This window comes from Sminthopsis crassicaudata, chromosome 2 (assembly GCF_048593235.1).
Source record: "Sminthopsis crassicaudata isolate SCR6 chromosome 2, ASM4859323v1, whole genome shotgun sequence".
NCBI classification, from domain to species: Eukaryota; Metazoa; Chordata; class Mammalia; order Dasyuromorphia; family Dasyuridae; genus Sminthopsis; species Sminthopsis crassicaudata.
The window spans coordinates 112,849,147-112,870,574 of NC_133618.1; the positions used below are offsets into that span (position 1 = coordinate 112,849,147).

Genomic DNA, 21,428 nt, shown 5'->3' on the forward strand with positions numbered 1-21,428 from the left:
TGATCTCTCTATCAGAAATTTTGTTTTGTGTCATAATGAATAAAGAACTGCAATTAGAGTTAGGAAGATATGGGTCCAAAACCTGTGACCCCCTCTTATTAGCCAAAGGAGATTAGAATAGTCACTTAACTTCTCTCAAAATTTTTTCTTTCTTTCTTTCTTTCTTTTTTTTTTTTTTTTTTTTTTTTTTTTTGGCAACTGGGGTTAAGTGACTTATCCAGGGTCACACAGCTAGAACATCTTAGAAAGCTGATTTACACCACAAAAGTGTCTAAGACCAGATTTGAGAGAACTTTTTAAACCTTGAAATACTTATAAATGTCTTTTATTTAGAGACATGTTGGTATAGATGGCTTCAGATTCCTTTTTGTTCTGTAATTCTGAATCTCAGGCCATTGGTACAGTGGATACAACATTGGAGCTAGGAAGATCAGAGTTCAAATCTGGCCTCAGACACTGATGATTGTGGGAAAGTCATTTAACTTGTATTCATCTGTTTCTTCAACTATACAAAGAGATAATAGCACCTTCCCCACAGAATTGTTGTGAGGATCAAATGAGATGATATTTGAAAAAGCAGCACAATGCCAGGCATGCAGTTAATAACTGTTTGTTTCCTTCCTTTCTAAATTATCTTGCCATTTTCTAGCCTTAAGTTCTATCATCTTTGTTTATGAAATAACTAAGTCTTCCGCTAGCAGAGTTGTTCTTTTACTCCCTTTTGTCAGAAGGTGCAGCAGAATGAGCACCTGACTTTGGAATCAAAGTACTTCTATTCAGATCCTTCCTCTTATGATTCATGTGATTTTTGACTAAGTCCTTGAACCTCCCTAATGCATAGCTTCATCATCTCTAAAATAAATGAGATCAGAAGGTATGGAGTTACACAGAGCCCAAGAGCTCTAGAACGATGATCTCAGGGTCCTCTCCTGCTGCTTCTGCTACCTGGTCTTCCAGCAGAAAATTCTCATTGATACTCCTTTAATGGACACATTCATTCAGTCTATTTTACTTAGATTTTTTTTCACACCAACTCCATGCTGTTGAATTTTATTGCTGTTGTTTTTGTCTCATTCCTTAAAAACAACAACAACAATAAAAACAACAGCAAACCTGATGTTCCAGTGCTCTTTTTATAGATATAAAGTTTTTCTTTATGGGTACAATTTTTTATTGTTTTTCCCTTTTTTAGTGCTTATATATTATGGATTGTAGCTTTTAATTCAATAATGAAAATTAGCTGAATTGAGAAAACAGAATGAATTCACATTGGAGTATTTATCCAGAGAAGCAAAAGAGAAATTAACCAATTGGAAATACAAAAATAAAGTGGAGGGGAAATTCAACAGAAAAAAAGCAAAAAACAACTGTGGTTAAAGAACACATACCTATGCAAATCAAAGCCAATGACTTCAAAGAAAGGTTATACAATGAGAATCTCCCATTTAAGAATCTCCCATTGGTCTCCCAAAAGAGCTCAACAAATGGATTGTAGCTCTTACTTATATATAGTATAAGACACATACATGCCACATACATACATTCCTAATTTCTTCTCTTATAGATTTCATTTCTCTTTTGTACCATTCAGAAATTTCTCATTGGTTCATGGTATCTTGGCATTCTACAGAATTATATTTCATCAGATATTAATTTTTTTTCTTTGTTTTGTATATTTGTAAAGGGAGATTTGTAATTTCTTCAAGAGATCATTTCTTTTAGTTTAGGATTCCTCACAGCTGATTTATCTTTCTGTAGTTTGGGTTTTTGCTGAATTTTCTTCCTTTTGGGTGTTTCAATCTTTTTTCTTCCTTTTTCACTTTTTTCTACTTCTCTTTAATTGGTAGGCATATCCCTCAAAATGAGCTGCAAAGCCATTTTAATCTCCTTCTACACTATGGGATTTAGATTTTTCTGGTCTTGCTCCCTAGGAAGCCCTTGTCATTTCTGGTGTGGGGAGGGATCCTATGGGACTGATTCTGCCTAGATTTCAGTTTCCTTTTCTTCAGACCTGATGCAGTCATACTGGCTGCTTACCTTTCTTGATTCTTTCTTTCTCTGAGTAGGCTAAATCATCATTAATCACTTTTTACAGGTTTGGGAAAAGTGTCCCAGATAGTTTATCTGTAGCTTTGAGAGTACCTTAATTTAGGGACCACCACAGAAAGAAGGAAATCTCTCTCCTTTCTTCTTATGTGGTTGGGCAGAATCATTGTCTGTTGCTTGTTGCTGGGGAAAGGAGGTAGGAGCTTGGCATGAGGGGCAGTCCAATGTCAGTGAAGAGTGTTGACAAAGTCTCCATGGAAGGAAGGGAATCTAATGTAGGTTTTAGAGACAAGTCCACAAACCAGTTTGTGACTTGCTAAGAGTAAAATTGCTAGTCACTGCAAGGAACATAGAAACTGGTGGGGAAGAAGTGCTGAGGGAATGCCTAAAGAAATATTGTTTTCTGCCATTAATTTATAAGGAGTTTATGTTACTGTGATTCTCTATCTCTCTCTCTTTTTTTTTTTTTTGGTCCTGTGTAGTCAGCTATAATTATCCTATGTTTATAATTACACTGTGATTCTTTTTAGGGATAGCTAGGTAGTATAGTAGCTAAAGTTCTGGGTTTGAAATCAGGAAGATTCATTTTCATGAGTTCAAATTCAGTCTCAGACACTTGCTAGCTGTGTGACTCTGAACAAGACACTCAATCATGTTTGACTCAGAACCATTTTCTTTTTAGAAGTTTTTGAGAGTTAGTGGAGATTGGATAAAATTTCTAATCTGCCATCTTAATGGTCACATTACCTAAAAGTCCAACTATACTTTTTTTAACACCAGGGTTGATTTTACTTTTGAGGGAGAGGGAATTTGAGTAAAAGAAGAGAAGCACTTCAGTTAAAGTTTAAAAATGTAGCTGAGAGCAAAAGGAAATTCAGAAGGGAACAGATAAAAGGACACTGTCGTACTATTGTATTAATCGTATTTTAGTATGTATGTTTGAAAGTGTACACAAGAGACTTACTGTTTTACATACAAGCCTCATTTTTGTTCTTTTTTATGAGACTCTCCATAATAATCAATGTTGGAAAGTATATGATAATAAAATAATTTTTTAAAAAGAAGCAGCTACATTGGAGGAAGATCAAAGACAAAAAGACAAATTTAAAGAGTCAGAGTGCTTCCCTGGATCCCTAAAAACTCAGTGGGAAGTACTGATATGAGCAGGAGGTATGCTGTCCAGTTACTGTGAGAAGGTAAAGATTTATTAACTTCCCATCAACTGACCTGTAATGGGAAACAGAGACCTGCTGAGAAGTTCAAGAATGAGGTATTATCACGTTCATCCTCAGAGGCCCTTGGTGTAGAAGATGAAACTGTGGGACCTACTGAGGTGTGAAATACAGAAGGCTGGAGGCACTCTGGCTTTGAGAGACATGCAAGACTCAGAAAAGTCACCTAAATGCCAGTGCAATAATCCTCCAGACAAAGTGCTCAAGAGCTAGAACTGAACAACCACTTTAATCTGTGAGAAAAGAGGCAAAAATAGAAGGGCAGCAGAACAAAGCTGGGTTGAGAAAGACCCATGATATTAGGGGTGGGTGACAGTGATAGCAGTAAGGACAGGCTATACATCTGTGTGCAATGGAGTACAGTGATGATAGAGATCCTCAGGAGAAGAGAATGACTCATGAAAAAGTGGGACTGATGGGGAAGATCAAACCCTGATCTTCTCTTTCCCGGACCATTTATCTCCCAACACCCCCCTGCTCAGGGAAGTCATAGGAACTGCACAGTTCCCTGGGGGAATCCTAATGCAGGTGGGATCTTTTTTGATTACATGTTTGGATATGAGTTGCTTCTATGTTCTTTACAGTTTAAACATATTTTCCCCCATGTTTTGAAGGTTTATGGACCTGGATAATTGTAAGAGGGAGGCTGATGGCCCTATTTGGTATAATGTCAGACACTAGATTTCTCAGCTTTTACCTGAGTGGAGACAATAGAACCCCCAAGTGTTACCTTCATATCAGGTGAAAATCTCTGATACAACTGTTTAAATTTTGACTTTCCTTCCACAAGAGTCCATTTCCTTGTCTAATTATGCCTTTAATGTCAAATATATTTTTTTGGCACTTGTTACTGCTCCAATCATTTTTGGTAATATTTTGCAATCTCATTACATGTATTATGCCTTTTAGAGATTGCTATATTTTGTGATTCACTACCATATATCATCATATGAAGAATTTTGGTGTCAGAAAAAAATGGGTTTTTGTATCAGGGAATAGCTTGGAAATCACTGAAAGTGCCACAAAATTTCCCCAATGCAAGCTCTGTTCTTTCTCTTCAATTCTGTGTCATTTCATTGGCCAACTGTGATGCCTATCTGAGATATACAGTGTCCCAAAAGTCTTAGTGAAGTTTTGAGCTTTTATAACTTCCAAAGGGTAAATGATACAAACTTATAAAAATAATATTTGCAAAGTTAATTACTTACATTTTACACTATTAAATATCTCATGGTATTCCTCAATCTAATTGCTTTTTGAACTTTATAAAAACTGTCATTAGCTGTTTCTCAGTACAAGAAAGGATTGCATGTGTTATCATACCTAGATATTATAAGGAATGAAGTTTTGATAAATTTACTACAGATTTGATATGATCCCACAAAAAACAAACAAACAAACAAACAAACAGGTCAAGTGACTGAAGTCAAGGAAGAGAACCTCTTCTACTGATCCATTGGTCTGAGAAAATGTCATTTATAAACTGTGAAACCTGCAATATAATGACAGGGTACTTTGGTTAAAACTAAAATTTAATATTCAAAATTCACAAACAAAATAGGCATAAATTTAGATAATCAATTTTCAAATCATGTTATTGTAAGACTGTAGCATATATACTTTTGAAATTAAGAAAGCTTAAAATTGCACTAAGACTTTTAGGATCCCCTGAATGTCTTAATGGAATAGCTCAAAAGTTTAACCATCCAAGTGCATAGTATGCATTGTCTGCACAATAAGTACTCTCCACATATTCACATTATAACAAACTTGGAATTCCAATAATTTGGAATTTGCTAATATACACTGAAGTAAAAAGTTAAATTCAAATTATTTACATTGTATGTTGTATATATGTATAAATATTTTAATCATATTTTTCTAATATGTGAGTCATAGGCTAAGATTAGGAATATATATTTTTTTATTTAGCAGATGCCCTCTTTGCCATGGCACACATAAATAGTTTCAGGAATCATGAGATAGATAGTACACTCTTAAATTTGTGTGTGTGTGTGTGTGTATGTGTATGTGTGTGTGATATGAGTGTGGGCTCACTCTTCTTTGTACAATAACTTCCTTGTTATAGTTTTTACTCTTTAAGAGAAAAATCATAAAAATTCACTCAGTGAAAACATGTTTGACTTCTTAGCAGAAGCCACAGCAAATAAAGTCTTGTATTTAAGATCTATTATTTTGTGATATTTACATATAAAAAAGAATATACCACAAAAATATGGTAGTGATTCAACCCTGAATTTATAAAGAAAAGTACATGACTAGTGACTGCATACTTATTGAATTCTTTTTCAATAGAAAAATCTATGAATGCTAAGAAAGTATTTTATTAAAAAAATGTGAGATTTTGGGGAAAGTGTTCCTCTTCTAATGTACATTGCTAGCATTACTTCCTGTACATTTTAACTGAAATCCTCTTAGTATGCAAAGTAAATAGATTATGATATACTGAAGGATTAGGGCTCCCTGTCTAGTGTCAGATTAATCCCTCATATAGACCGTCACTTGAACTGACAGAAATATGGCTTCAGTTCAGCAAAAGCGCTCTATAAGCTAAGTAATGCATTTCATTGTTTTGGGCAGAATAAATGGGATGTTTCTTGGATTGATTGCTGTATTGAAATTCCAAATTAAATACAAATCTATCTTTCACAAACACTTTCCTCAGATTGTCATGAAAATGATATCTATCACATAGCCTAGATGGGGGAAACATTACTGTTAAATGTTTGCTTTAATCTTACTTATAATATTATTTATTATTTAATGTTAACTTACTGAATAAAGAGAAAAATTTTTGTCTTTTGTCTTAAAAGCGTTTACATGATTTTGTGTAGTACCCTTTCCTAAGCAAGGAATGATATACTAACTGTTAATATCTAATAAAGTATTTCACAGAACAGGATAATATTGTCAGAAAACCTCTCAATTGTGAATAAATGACTGATTAAAATATAAAGGCATATTCTTTTTCATCAATAAGATCTTTCAAAAGAAATACTTTAAATATATTATTTTGTGAAAATAATTCACTGACAAACAAATGATGTCATTTTGATCCTCTTTGAAAACGAAGGACAACACTCTGAGAATACTATGATTTGGTTTCCAATATAAATTCTTCCCCAAAAGATAAAAATTATATATATACATATATGTGTATACATGTATATAGTCAAAACACCTTAGTAATAGTGGCAGAATAAGAAAATACATGTTTTCTTTGAATAATTCAGGACAGAAGTACAGCATTGAATGAAGCAGATTACCACCATTGCTGTTCATTTAGCAGGAGCAGTTAGAAATGAAAGATTAAATCTGGGTTTCCAATGGAATGATGTTAAAGAGGCTCCACGTCTTTTTAGAAAGGAGAAAATAGTGGTTATTCAACTGAGATTATATTTCTAGATAACAAAAATGGAGAGCATTCTTGGAGAAATACTTCTGCTTTTGAAAGTCAGCTTTTTTGAGAAGGTATTTGAAGTCGAGATCTACTCCAATGAAATTGCTATAGAATGATTTTTAGATGCTTAAAGTAGCAAGTAATGCCTGCATCCAAATGAAGATTTTCTAAAAATGAACACATGAAGAACAGTATATATAATGTTTCTTTAGTGAAATGTGTTGGGAGTAAAACATTATGCAAAAAAATATTGTGATACTGTGTAGTTTTTTTCTTTAAATGTTGAGGCTTAAAGCAAAAATAGAGAGGAAGATGCATAAAAACACATTTCTGGAAGTGATTGAAGAGAAATGAATTACCTGGCACTTTACCAAGAAGAAAACTTTAGATCTAGTATTTCAGATATGCTCTCAATATTTCATTCTAGTAATTGGCATTCCAGTTAGAGCTAACTAGAAGCAACATGAAAGCTATTTGGGTCCTCAGTATTTTTAAGAGTAGTTGGAGAAGAGCCAAGAAGAGGTCATTCCTAGTAAGACATTTTGAGAGGGGGCTGATTGTACCATTGCTGAAGGAGAAGCCACAGGCATATTTATACCAAGGGCAGATAGATGACATTGAGTCTGCAGGACTGCGCTTGTGTGACTCCTCTCACCTTAGTGATAAAGTGGCCCCCTGGGCAACTCTTTGGGCTGTGGCTGAACAAGAACATCAATCAGGAGTTAACTCTTAGTCAATCAGGTCTGACTAATTGATGTCCTCATTCTTCCAACATGTTGTAAAACAAGGCATTCACCATACAATCAAAATCTCAAAGCAAATAATTTATATCCTCACCACTGCCAATATCTGGTTCTTTGACAATTTGGATCAATTTTTACCTATGGAACTAAGGGATGAGTGATGCAGTAGTCACTTAAGAAAAAAAATTTGTCACCGGTCAAGTTTTATGTAAGTAATACAGAGACTAAACCATACAATTGATGAACAGCATGATGTGTTTAGTTTGTCCACAGTTAAAATAAATTTATTTGCTATTTTACATTTTATTTTTTGTATTAATATGATAGCATTTGCTTTATCCCATATGAGTTTCAATGGATTCTGTGGTGACTAGATTAATATTCAGTGTGGATCACTTAAAACGCAATAATGTCCTTAGTGATAGCCACACATTGACTGTCCACTGGCTTTTCCAGTGGTATTTTCCACACCTCATTAGTCCAGCATCCATGGAATTTAGAAGTAGCAGCTAACCAAGAAGTGAACAGCTATTTGATGAGGATATGATGAGGGATGTGGAGAAATGATGGCTGGTGATTAATATGTGGGGGAAACCTACTGAAAAATGGATCTGTGTATATATACTAAGCATGTTCTGATTTGGGTACTTATAAGAATAAAGTAATAAAGTCATCAAGTGAAAAGTTGTGTTTTCTTCATTACACCAAACCAAAGTGAACCATTCTCAGAGAATCATCTCCAATTTCCTGAAACAAAAAGAGAAAAAAAAAATTACACTCTGGCAGATGGAATAATCTGATTGTTGATTTTATAGTCGCTAGATAACTAATAATTGAAAAGGATTATTTGCAATATAAAGACCAATCTTAGTAGCAATTTTAATTCACTGTCCTTTCCCTACTGTAAATTATCAAAGTATTTAGTATTATTCAACCCTTTTCAAAGTCTACTTTATTTTATGTTTATTTGCATATTTGTGTCTATATATGTATGTATCCATATACGCCTCTCTCTCCCCCTTTCTATTTATCTACCTAATCTTACTCCTGACATTCCCTTTGTGTACTGATAGTCAGCTTTGTGAGGGTAAGAAACAGATCCAGTTATTTCCCATATGGTCTAACATAGTGACTTGTAAATAATAGATGTTTTTATCAATGTCTATTGAAGTATAAGAAAGTCAGAGTTAGAAAAGCCCAATTTTAGTTGAAATTTAAACATCTATGATATAAAGAAATTTACCACAAAGAAAAGGTAAAAAGTCACTATTAAACTATATAACTTGTTCCAATGATGAGAGTATCTCATGCTTAATTTTTGTGAATTATTTATTTCATAAATGTTAGTGAATTAAAATTAATTTAAAATTGTGAATATTGCCATGTCCCTTGAGGTATTATGCTCTGGAATATCACAAAAGTAGGCTTGACAGACCAATACAAAGGTGTTTTGGTGGAATATTTGGGCAGAAATTTGATATGGAGCTGCTAAGATAGACTCCTCATGATTTCCTGTCCTTTCTGGTTTATGACAAACTTCCTTCTTCATTCAACTTTTTCCCGTTTCTTTCTCCTATGGAGGAGAGTCAGGCTCATTGACTGCATAGAAGTATAAGCCCTTATTGAGTCATCATAAAGAGATAGGAAATCAGTTACATTGAAAGCGAAGGGGTTCAGTTGTTATTTGAGAAAGTAAACTACAGGTGGTGGGGTTTCGAGATAGCCAACAAAGAGTTAAAGTGGTAAAGGTGAAAGGCAAGAATGATTGCAATAGGGTTGAGCTACAGTGGCATGTATGGCATAGGAATTAAGAACATTGATATTTCTTAAATTATAGGTTAATCTGAATTTAATTGAACTTTGTAAACTAGTCACCTCTAATGTGGGATATTTCCTAAGTTATCTCTTGACTTTTTCTGAGTGATTTCCAGAAAGTCATTGCCTTTGAACTACATACAAACAGCCACACCCCAAAGAAAATGTAGGTATGGAAAGTAAGGGAAATGAAGGTAGGTGCGTGTGTATACTGCTTATACACAGAATAAAAAAAAGCACCCTGGAAAAACAAGTAACAAGAAGAATGAGTAATTTAATACTGCCCGGGGCTTGTGTGTGTGTGCTGGCAAGTTCAGTGGGGTTTGGGTAGCTTTCGATTTAATAAAAAAAAAAAAAAAAAAAAAAAGGAAAAGAGAAAAAAACTTCAACAACCCTCAAAAACCATTGTAAGTACTAACATTTTTTTCAAAGCACCAACTTCATCTCTTGGTCTGTGAAAATGTTACTTTGTTTTTTGTTTTTGTTTTTTTTGTTGTTGTTTTTGTTTTATTACTCGAAAGTATTACTTTGTATGTTAAAGTATATCTTGCATGATTTTACAACAGTTCTGAGATGTAGATTCTATTAAATCTATTCTCATTGCCTTGTTGAATTATATCAGTAACAATAACTTAATTTGCCCAAGATTGATGAGAATAATTGTTTTTGGTTGCTCAAACTTTCCATACCCTTTGATTTTATGATTTAGCCACTCTTTATAGCCTTTGCTACCAGACACACAAATCCCTCTCTGGACCCTATTTTTAAATAAAGAGGGATCATAGGAATATTCAAATATTCAAATGTCTTGGAAGAAATCCCAAAAGGGGAATGGGGTTGATGACCATTTGAATGAGATGAGGATTAATTCTATTTTTAAAGATTCAAGGAGGAGATTCTACAGTGTTTCACTGTATCCTGTTCCAGTGTCTAAGCCTTTGGCTGTACCTTATTTCCCTCACAGGGATGTTCTAAAGATTAATGAGATAATAGCAGTAGGAGCTTAGAGACTGCCAGATTTAGGTGGGACTTTAGAGATCGCCTTGCCTAATCTCTCTATTTAAGAAGCCCAGAGAGGCAACTCTGAGTTGTGGAGCCAGGATGGGAAGCCACATCTTACCTGACTCCAAGCTGGATATTTTCACGTGGATGCCATCGGTATGCATTTCCAAATGTTGGGAGTATCTATGCTAGTATTTGAAAGTATTTGCAAAAAAATTGCCTTTAAAAGATGCTAAGAAAAATGAAACATATTTGAATATATAGGTATATGTGAGCCAGAATTAAGGAATTTGTGTTTGCATATATTTGTTTTGGCCATTGCTCATTTTATCTTTCTTGCCTACTTTGGTAGGTGATTTTATTTAGAAAGTAGGAAGTTATGGCTGTGAGGGAGATTGATCTTCATTTAGTTAAGTGCTAAAAAGTGTGCTCACCTTTGATTGAAAGAGGCTGCATGTTAATTCCTGTAGTAATTTACAGAAGCAACAAAAGGGTTTTCCCCAATCCCTCATCTAGTTTCTACATTCATTTTAGTGCATTTTCTGAACCACACCCTTGTTGTGTTACGTAATTTTGGGTGATACCAGGTCACCCTTCCTTGTGATTTTTTGAAAGTGTACACTAACTGTCGTAAGCAAATTCTACAGACAAGTCAAGGTCTGCTTTTAATTTGAGTCTCAGAATTACTACTTAATGTTTAATACTGCTAGTTAATGTTTAATAATTAACATTTGTCCACAATTTACAGCTAAAAAGTATTTTATATATATTATCCAATTTGATTTCCACAAATGGCTCTGTGACATATGTAGAAGTAGTAGGAGTCTCATTTGATAACTAGCCTTTCTAAACCTTAGTTTGCTAAAAATAATTTGTCTAAAGTGTAGCAACTACTAATTGGCCTAATTCAGACCTTTCAACCTTTTAGTCTAATACTATTTTTACTATTAACAATTTTAGATAATTCCTTTGTTATTTCAAATGATTATCTCAACATCAATCAACTAGAATTTATTAAATGCTTACTATGTTCAAAGTTTACATTGTAATGGGCATTGTATTATAATAAGTATCATAAATTAGATTATCTCTTTTTGCGCAACTCTATGGCTAGTTTTCCATTAAACTATAAATATGGCTAATAGAGGATTTTGGTAATTGTATATTTACATGTTGTTTTATAGTTTACATAGTTTTGCTTACAACTGCAAAGTATTATTCACAGAATTTCAGTGTTGGTAAGGACCTTAGAAGCCATTCAGTTCAATGTATACTTGTTTTTTTTTTTTTTTTTTCCTTTTTTTTTTTTTCAATGTATATTTGAAAAAAAATCTTATTAAGTAAGCATCTGGGCTTTCCTTAAAGACTTCCAATGAAAGAGAACTTTATGGTAGCCAAGATAGCCCAGGCCACTGTTGGTCAACTCCAGTTATTAGGAAGTTTTTCTTAACTTCATGCCTAAATTGGCTGCTTCTACCTATTGCTTCTGATTCTCCCTTCTCTCAACTCAAGCAGATCAACAGATTTCTTTTCCATGTGACAATACCATATCCCACTTCTACCCACTTTTCCAGGCTAACTATTTCCGATTCCTTCCGCCAGTCTTCATCTGGCATAAAACAGAGGCCTTTCACCGATGAAGGTAGGGCAGAAGGGGCACTGAATCAAGAGTCAGGAGACTGGGGTCTAAATCTTACCTCTGATCAGATCATTGCACAAGTCCTCTTTATAAAATCATGAGCTTGGACTAAATTACCTGAGGCTCCAGCTCTAGATCTCTGATCTCTGGCTATCTTGGCTTTCCTATTACCTTTCTCTGGATATCCTCCAGCTGAGGGCTCAGATTTGAGGCTCAGATGCAAAACACCCAGAAAGCAGTCCAAACCAGGTTAGGATGAAATTGGGAAATATTTAACAAAATTAAAAAAAAAATTTACAACATGCCTTAGTTAATGTTAATGTGTGGTTTTCTAAGTTAATATGCAGCCAAGTGGCACAGAGTGCTAGGATTGGAATCAGAAAGTCATCTTCTTGGGTACAAATCTGGCCTCAGATATGTGATGCTGGTCAAGTCACTAGACTCTGTTTGCCTCAGTTTCCTCATCTGTAAAATGAGCTGAAGAAGGAAATGGCAAACTACTGCAGTGATCTTCCCTCCCCCCCCAAAAAAAAACAACCCAAAAAAACCCAAACCTTAATAGGGTCATGAAGAGTCTGACAAGACCAGACAACAATGAACAAAGTCAATTGTAGTCTTTTTCTATTTGAGTTTGACAACAAAACTACTCTAGTCTATCAAGCTTCAGGGACCAACCTCGAAACATCATATTCCAGATGTCTCATATTCTTTCACTTTCTTATTTTTAGAAGAGATGTCTCTTTTCCTGCAGCCTAAGGTCACATGAGCTTTTCTGGTGGTCCTATCACACTACTGATAGTGGTCACATCGACCTGGTAGTCTGCCTAATGAGAAAACAAACAACAAACAAACCCACAAAACCCTGGATTAAAAAAAAACAAAAACACCCTTCTAATAATCTTCTCTTCCTTTCTTTCTTTTATGGGAAGATTTGTTTTGGGTCCAAGTACAAAATTTAAATTTTCATCCCTAGATCTGGCAAGGTCTTTTTGGATCCTGACTCCCAGGAGTAATCCTATTCCTCCCAGCTCCATGTCATTTGCAAATATGATGAGTATGCCATGATGAGTTATGCCTTAATTCAAGTCACTGATACCTATGTGGAATAGCACAGCTCTCTAGAGATCCACCAGAGGCCTCTTTCTTTCTTTTTTTTTATTTATAATTTTTTTTCACAATATATATGCATGAGTAATTTTTTTTAATAATATTATCCCTTGTATTCATTTTTCCAAATTATCTCCTCCCTCCCTCTACTCCCTTCCCTTAATGACAGGCAATCCCATACATTTTACATGTGTTACAATATAACCTAGATACAATATATGTGTGCAAATACCATTTTCTTGTTGCACATTAAGTATTAGATTCCGAAGGTATAAGTAACCTGGGTAGATAGACAGTATTGCTAACAATTTACATTCACTTCCCAGTGTTCCTTCTCTGGATGTAGTTATTTCTGTCCATCATTGATCAACTGGAAGTGAGTTGGATCTTCTTTATGTTGAAGATATCCACTTCCATCAGAATACATCTTCATACAGCACTGAAGTGTACAGTGACCTTCTGGTTCTATTCATTTCACTCAGCATCAGTTGATGTAAGTCTCTCCAAGCCTCTCTGTATTCCTCCTGCTGGTCATTTCTTACAGAGCAATAATATTCCATAACATTCATATGCCATAATTTACCCAACCATTCTCCAATTGATGGACATCCATTCATCTTCCAGTTTCTAGCTACAACAAAAAGAGCTGCCACAAACATTTTGGCACATACAGGTCCCTTTCCGCAGAGGCCTCTTTCCATAGATTAGTTGTTAATGACTTCCTTTTGAGGCCAGTTCTTCAACCAGTTCCAAATCTACTTAACACTTATGCACTGAGAAGCACAGTGGGCAATGGTGGATTTGGCTGAGGACAGTAAAAAAATATGCTGGAAAATGGGGTTCAGTAGTCTGAAATGGGAAGCCAGAGGCTTTTAGACTGCACAGGGAACTTTGTATCTATACATCATGAATACTTTCTCCAAAAAGAAAATTAAGAAGATTTGGAGACTGTGAGCATCAAATAGAAATACAAAAATGAAAGTAATTATTTTAGATATTGATACAATGTTAAATGGCACCAGGCTCAGCCCTTGTTGCCCGGTGTGGTGCAGAAGACATTCTTGTTCAATTTTGGTTTGGATTAGGCAATTTCTGAGATTGTACCACTGGAAGGTGATGTAGACTGGGGTATGAGGAAAAACCTCATGTAGAAGTGAACATTTCACAAGGTCTCAGAGGTGGATGGAGGCTCAGAGATCCTCTCATCCAATACAGAGATGAACACAAATCTTCTACAATGTCTTCAATAACTGGTCATCTAACCCTGCCTTGAGGATCCCTAAAGTGATGGGAGCCCATTGCCTTGGAAGATACTGTATCCCACTTTTGAGGATGGCTCTAATTATCAGGAAATTGCTTCTGTAGCACCTCTAGCCACTGCTCCTAGGTCTACTCTCTAGGACCATATAGAACAAGTCTAATCTCTTTCACATGACAAACTGTTAAAAATTGGAAGGCTGTTTTCATGCAGGCATGAAATTTCTCATCAAGGCTAAAATTCATCAGTTTTTTTTCCAATCAGTCTTTGTTGAGCCTTGTCAAATCTCTTTACCATACTGGCTATCTTCCTTTAGATACCTTCCAGTATAATATTTATTGTAATTATTATTATTATTCAGTACTTTCTAAATTGTGCTTTCTAGGACTAAAAAGCCATATTTCAGAGGGAGTCTGATCAGGCTAGAATAAAAAAAAGACTATTCTTTCCTCTTATTCTGCATATGATCCCTTACTTGTATTGAGTTGATGAATATCCAGTTTTTGTTTTTGCTTTTTTTCCCCCTTCTCATAAACAGCTATTTATTTAAACATCCATTCCTTATCTTGTAGTTTTGAAATTGATTTTTTGAATCCAAGTGAAAGTCTCTAATTTTATCTCTGGGAAATGATATCTTCTACAATTTAATCTATGCTCTGATCTAGTTCTAGAGTGCTGAAATTCTTTTTGAATTCTGGTTCATATTTGCTATTATAGCTATCTTTGCCAGTTCTAGTGGAAACTTCAATGAATGTTCTGGAATTCAACAGGTTTGAGAGTGAATGAAGAGATCTTAGGCAGAGGGATCAACATGAAAAAGGTAATGAATATGATGGGGATTCTCAGAGCATATTTGTTTTTGTTTTTATTTTTGGCTGGATGTGAGGAGTCATTTGAAGAGGCAAGAACCATCAAGTTTGTCTGAAGTTCATGGAATGGAGTGATGCCATGGATAATGTCCATCTGTTGTCTAAAATTTTTATCCACTCTCTAAGAAGTATTGGTGTTGAAGAGATCTTAAAGAAAGGAAAGGGACCTGTATGTGCAAGAATGTTTGTGGCAGCCCTCTTTGTAGTAACCAGAAACTGGAAACTATATGGATGCCCATCAATTGGAGATTGGCTGAATAAAGTGGTATATGAATGTTATGGAATATTATTGTTCTGTAAGAAATGACCAACAGGATGATTTCAGAAAGGCCTGGAGAGACTTACATGAACTGATGCTGAGTGAAATGAGCAGGACCAGGAGATCATTATATACTTCAACAAAAATATTGTATGATGATCAATTCTGATGGATGTGGCCATTTTCAACAGATGAGATGAGTCAAATCAGTTCCAATAGAGCAGGAATGAACTGAACCAGCTATACTCAGCGAAAGAACTCTGGGAGATGACTATGAACCACTACATAGAATTTCCAATCCCTCTAATTTTGTCTGCCTGCATTTTGGATTTCCTTCACAGGCTAAATGTACACAATTTCAAAGTCCGATTCTTTTTGTTCAGCAAAACAACTGTTTGGTCATGTATACATATATTGATTTTAATTTATAATCTAACATATTTAACATGTATTGGTTGACCTGCCATCTGGGTGGGGGAAGGAGGGGAAAAATTGGAACAAATGGTTTGGCAATTATCAATGTTGTAAAATTATCCATGCAAATATCTGGTAAATAAAAACTATTAATAAAAAAAATAAATATTGGTGTTGGTGGTAGTTAGAATTACAGTTAGCTATATCTTTGATGAAATTATAGTTTTAAAATATAGTATATTTAAATGTGTCATTGGGAACTTATAACATATTAAAAGTCGATAATCCCAGGGTAAAGAGTAAACATGATAACAGTGCCATCAGGCCTTTACCAAAATTGCTAACATAAACAGAATATGCCATTCTTTGGAAATTAGCTCATTGTGAAAATTAGAGAATGAAGAAATAATTCACATTATGTGATATGCAGATATACTTTGGTGTACCCAAAATGCCTAGAGCTTGATCTTCGCATTTTTTGGGGGGAGCCTATAGTGATGCTAGGCCTAAAGGGAGCAATAGGTTTAAATTAAACAGTGATTGAAAATAGTTTAAGAGTAAGCCAGAGCAAATTATCTTTACATAGTCATTCTTCTCTAAATCTTTCTAAATTATCCTTATTTTTTAAAGTGTTGTAGAGGACAAAGCAGGAGGCTTGAAGTCAGAAAGACTCATTTTTCTGAATTCAAATCTGGCCTTAGACACACTAGCTGTGTGACCCTGTGCAAGCCGTTAAACCCTGTTTGCCTCAGTTGGTTCATCAGTCAAATGAGTTGGAGAAGGAAATGGCAAACCACTACAGTATTTTTGCCAAGAAAACTCCAAAGTGAGGGTCAGACATGACTGAAAGGAGTGAACGACATTCTTTTGGCAAGCAGCTGGCATATTGAATAGAGTGCCTAATAGAATCAATTAATCCTCAGACACCATCTAGCTGTGTGACCCTAGGCAAACCATTTAACCTCTCTGCCTTGGTTTTTTCATCTGTAAAATGAGGATAATAATAGCATATACCTCACAGGGTTATTATGAAACTCAAATAAAATTTTATATATGTATATAAGATAATATTTTATATATATCTTTGTAAACCTTAAAGTACTATATACATTATCATTATTCTTATTCTTCTAAGACTTCTTACTAAGAAATAGAGTGATGGATCAGTGGACTAGGTTAGAAACACATGACCTAATAATTAATGACTATACTAGTCTACTGTTTGATGAATCCCCAATCTCCAGCTTCTGGGATAAGAACTCACTATTTCACAAAAATTGATGGGAAAACTGAAAAATAATGTTAGAAATTCAACATAGACTTAGATCTCACACACCATACTTAAAACAAGGCCAAAATAGATATACGATTTAGGCATAAAGGGCAATACTATAAGCAAATTAGGAGAGCAGGGGATAGTTTTTCAGATCTTTAAAGAAGGGAAGAATTTATGGCCAAAGAAGAACAAGAGAACATTATGAAATGCAAAATGGATAACTTTGATTACATTAAATTAAAAAGTTTTTGCACAAAACAAATCCTGCAATATTTAGAAGGGAAGCAGAAAGATGGGAAAAAAATTTCATAGCCAGTGTTTTTGATAAAGGACTCATTTCTAAAATACATTAAAGAATGAAGTAAATTTATATCAATACAAGTCATTTCCCAATTGATAAAAGTCAAAGGAGATGAACAGATAATTTTCAGATGGAGAAATAAAATCCATCTATAGTCACATGAAAAAATGCTCTAAATCACTACTGATTAGAGAAATGCAAATTAAAACAACTCTGAGATACCACATTACAGCTATCAGATTGGCTAAGATGACAGAAAAAGATAATGATAAGTGTTGGAGAAGATATGGGAAAATTGGAACATTAATGCATTGGTAGTAGAGTTGTGAAATGATACAACCATTCTGAGAGCAATTTGGAACTATGCCAAAAGGGCTATCAGACTGTGCATATCCTTTGATCCAGCAGTGTCTTAACTGGTTCTGTATCCCAAAGAGATTATTAAAAAAGGGGAAAGAACCCATATGTGCAAAAATGTTTGCAGCAGCTCTTTTTGTGGTGCAAAGAATTGGAAAATGAAAAGATGCCCATCATTTGGGGAATGGGTGAATAAGTTATGGTATATGAAAGTAATGCAATATTATTGTTCTATAAAAATGATGAACAGGCTGATTTTAGAAAGGCCGGGAAAGATTTACACAAACTGATGCTGAGTGAAAGAAGCAGAACTAGGAAAACAATGTACATAGCAACAGTAAGATTGTGTGAGGATCAACTATGATAGATTTGGTTCTTCCCGGGGGTTCAGTGATCCAAGGCAATCCCAACATATTTGGAATGGAAAACGCCATCTGCATCCAGAGAGAGAATGAGCTATGAGGCTTAATGTAAATCAACACTTGCTGTGTTCACTTTTATTTTCCTTTTTTTTTTTTTTTTTTTGTCTTGTGGTTTTTCCCTTTTGTTTTGATTTTTCTCTCCTAACATGATTCACATGGAAATATGTAAAAAGAACAAATGTACACATATAATTTAAAATGTTTTACATGTAACTGGGGAAAATAAAAATTAAAAAAACAAAACCATGCAAGCATATTTGTAGATAAGGAAAAACCAGAAGTGTGTGGAGAGAGAGAGAGAGAAAGAAGGAGAAGGGGGAAAAAAGAGGAAGGAAGAGGAGAAGGAGGAGGAAAAGGAAAACAAGCAGGAGGAGAAGGAAACAAAGAAGAGGAAAGAAAAAAGAAGCAAAAACAGAAACAGAAGCAACAAGGAAAAGAAGAAGAAGAAGAAGAAGAAGAAGAAGAAGAAGAAGAAGAAGAAGAAGAAGAAGAAGAAGAAGAAGAAGGAGAAGGAGAAGGAGAAGGAGAAGGAGAAGGAGAAGGAGAAGGAGAAGGAGAAGGAGAAGGAGAAGGAGAAGGAGAAGGAGAAGGAGAAGGAGAAGGAGAAGGAGAAGGAGAAGGAGAAGGAGAAGGAGAAGGAGAAGGAGAAGGAGAAGGAGAAGGAGAAGGAGAAGGAGAAGGAGAAGGAGAAGGAGAAGGAGAAGGAGGAGGAGAAGGAGGAGGAGAAGGAGGAGGAGAAGGAGGAGGAGAAGGAGAAGAAGGAGAAGAAGGAGAAGAAGAAGGAGAAGGAGAAGAAGGAGGAGGAGGAGGAGAAGGAGGAGGAGGAGGAGGAGAAGGAGAAGGAGGAGGAAAAGAAGCAGAAGAAGGAGAAGAAGGAGAAGAAGAAGAAGAAGGAGAAGAAGGAGGAGAAGGAGGAGGAGGAGGAGGAGGAGGGGGAGGAGGAGGAGGAGGAGGAGGGGGAGGAGAAGAGGAAGAAAGAACAAGAAAGAGGAGGAGGCAGAAGGGGGAGAAGGAGAAGAAGGTTTGAGGGATTAAATTAAAATAGCTTTTGGGATAAAATTCCTCAGTTCTGGGATTAAACACTGCAACATAATTTGGATGATCTCACAGATAAATCATGTCTAATGGGTTATCATCAGGAGAACAGCTAGATGGTCTATTTCACATAATGCTGCCAAATTTTTGAGATTGATGTCACAGAAAGAAGTCATGCTTTTCCACAAACTGATTTTTGATACCATTGTTAGAGACAAAATAAGAGATTTCATACACACACACACACATACACACACATCCCTATATATATATGATCTGATCCAGGATGCTGCTTTTTATATTCTTCTGTGCACAAGTTTACACCTCTACAGTTTCAAGATAATAATATTAAAATATAGTAACCTATGTGGAATATGAAATATGCATTTTGTTTTTAATGTAAGCCTTAAATATTGTATAAATATTAAATAGAAAATGTGTTACCTGCTCTGTGTAGTCTTCTTCTAGTTCTCCTTTAAAAAGAAAAGATTATTGGAATTTAATTCTGTAACATTATATTGAAAATCAGTAAACAAAACAAAACAAAAACCTTACAGGACTTTTAGATTATTAGCATAAATATGATTTTCTTTACTGTAAAGCAGAATTCTTAAAAATAATTGCATTGTGAATAAATTGAAATACTGGGTAGCCTTTGAGAAAATCATGTCCAAAACACAATATAATAGATGAAATTTTATCAAAATACATGACATTTGATGAATTTCTACTATGTAGATTCGTCTGTGTGCTATGTCATTGACCAGAATATCCATACATTATGCTTATCTTGATTTTTTTATTTCTAAAATTGTGGTTTAGAATATTTAAAAAGTGACTTTAACAAACCCTGTAGGATAAATGCTATTATAATCTGCATTTTACAGATAAGGAAACTAAGGTTAAGAGATCTGACCAACTTACCCAACATCACATGGCTAGTAAGTGTCTGGGATGAGATTTGAACTAAACATTTTGACTCCAATCCAGAGCTCGTATCCAACTGCACGACTAGGCTACACTATACTGTGGCTAACATTAATCAAAGAATGGTAAATCTGGAGGTTGTACCTAACATTCACACATTTCTCAACTGAGTGGTTTTTTTTGCCCAATGTTAATTTAACTGTTTTTTGTTTATTTGTTTGTTTTTTTAAGTTTTTATTGGGAGCTATTGGGAAATCACTCCTATGTGCATGGATCCTGTCAATGGGATCAATTTTGCTTATGTTTACTATTATTCCCCAAACTAATTAATGAAGTTTCTTAGATTTTTAATATTTTTAAAACATTATCATGGAAAGAGAAAAGTTAAGACCAGGAATCTTATATAACTGAAATCTACATGGGAGACTAATTTATGGCAGCATTTTGCTCTACTTAACCAAATGTTGTTTTATAGTCAACATACAATAAGCATCATGGAATTGTGTATTCTCTATTTCACTAAACTGTGTGATGGTAAAGATATGATTTTCTGTGGAATACTTTTTTGTGAAGCCTTGATTTTTCCCTTCTAATCCTTTCAATGAGATGTAGATTATTCCCACAAAATTTCCTATAGATGGGAAATACATGTAAAAGTCACTAGTTATTGATATTTTTTTCTCATTCACTTTTTTCCCCCCTGAGGCTGTGGTTAAGTGACTTGCCCAGGGTCACACAGCTAGGAAGTGTTAAGTATCTGAGACCAGATTTGAACTCAGGTCCTTCTGACTTCAGGGCTGGTGCTCTATCCACTGCGCCACCTAGCTGCTCCTTCATTTGATTTCAATCAGTCAATTGGCAACATGACTATATCTTCCCCATCCACCCCCACTAGAAATTGTCTTATTATTTCTCCCCCCTTTGTGGATTGAGAAAGCCATTGACAAAGATGCTACTATTTTCCTTTCACACTCTTCTTAACTCTCTACAGTCTGGTTTCTGATGTCATCATTCAACTGAAATCACTTTCTCCAAAGTTACTAATGATTCTTAATTGCTCAATCTAATGGCTTTTTCTCAATCTTCAGCCTTCTTCACTTTTCTATAGTGCCTGACACTGTCAATTATCATCTCCTTTATATATTTTGCACTGTATGGGACTCTGCTGTCTCATAGTTCTTCTACATAACTGGTTCTTCTCTGTCTTCTTTGCTAAATATTCCTCCATGTCATGTTTATCAACTGTGTCCTATATGGATCTGTCCTGATTCCTCTTCTCCCTCTGTAGGAGTTCATGTGGCAATC

The 21,428-nt window shown here is 34.9% G+C and overlaps 1 protein-coding gene across 3 annotated transcripts in view; it reads right to left on the bottom strand.

The window, feature by feature from the left end:
• Positions 1-7,699: 7,699 nt before the first annotated feature.
• WDPCP (WD repeat containing planar cell polarity effector) overlaps positions 7,700-21,428 on the bottom strand; it is a 401,691-nt gene continuing 387,962 nt past the window's right edge. For all 3 annotated transcript variants that reach the window (XM_074287032.1, XM_074287033.1, XM_074287034.1), the window contains 2 exons: positions 19,641-19,669; positions 7,700-8,189 (listed from right to left, as the gene is read on the bottom strand). In XM_074287032.1, the coding sequence (XP_074143133.1) occupies positions 8,142-8,189; positions 19,641-19,669 (77 nt within the window). In that variant the 3' untranslated portion in view covers positions 7,700-8,141. The remainder of the gene's footprint in view (positions 8,190-19,640; positions 19,670-21,428) is intronic.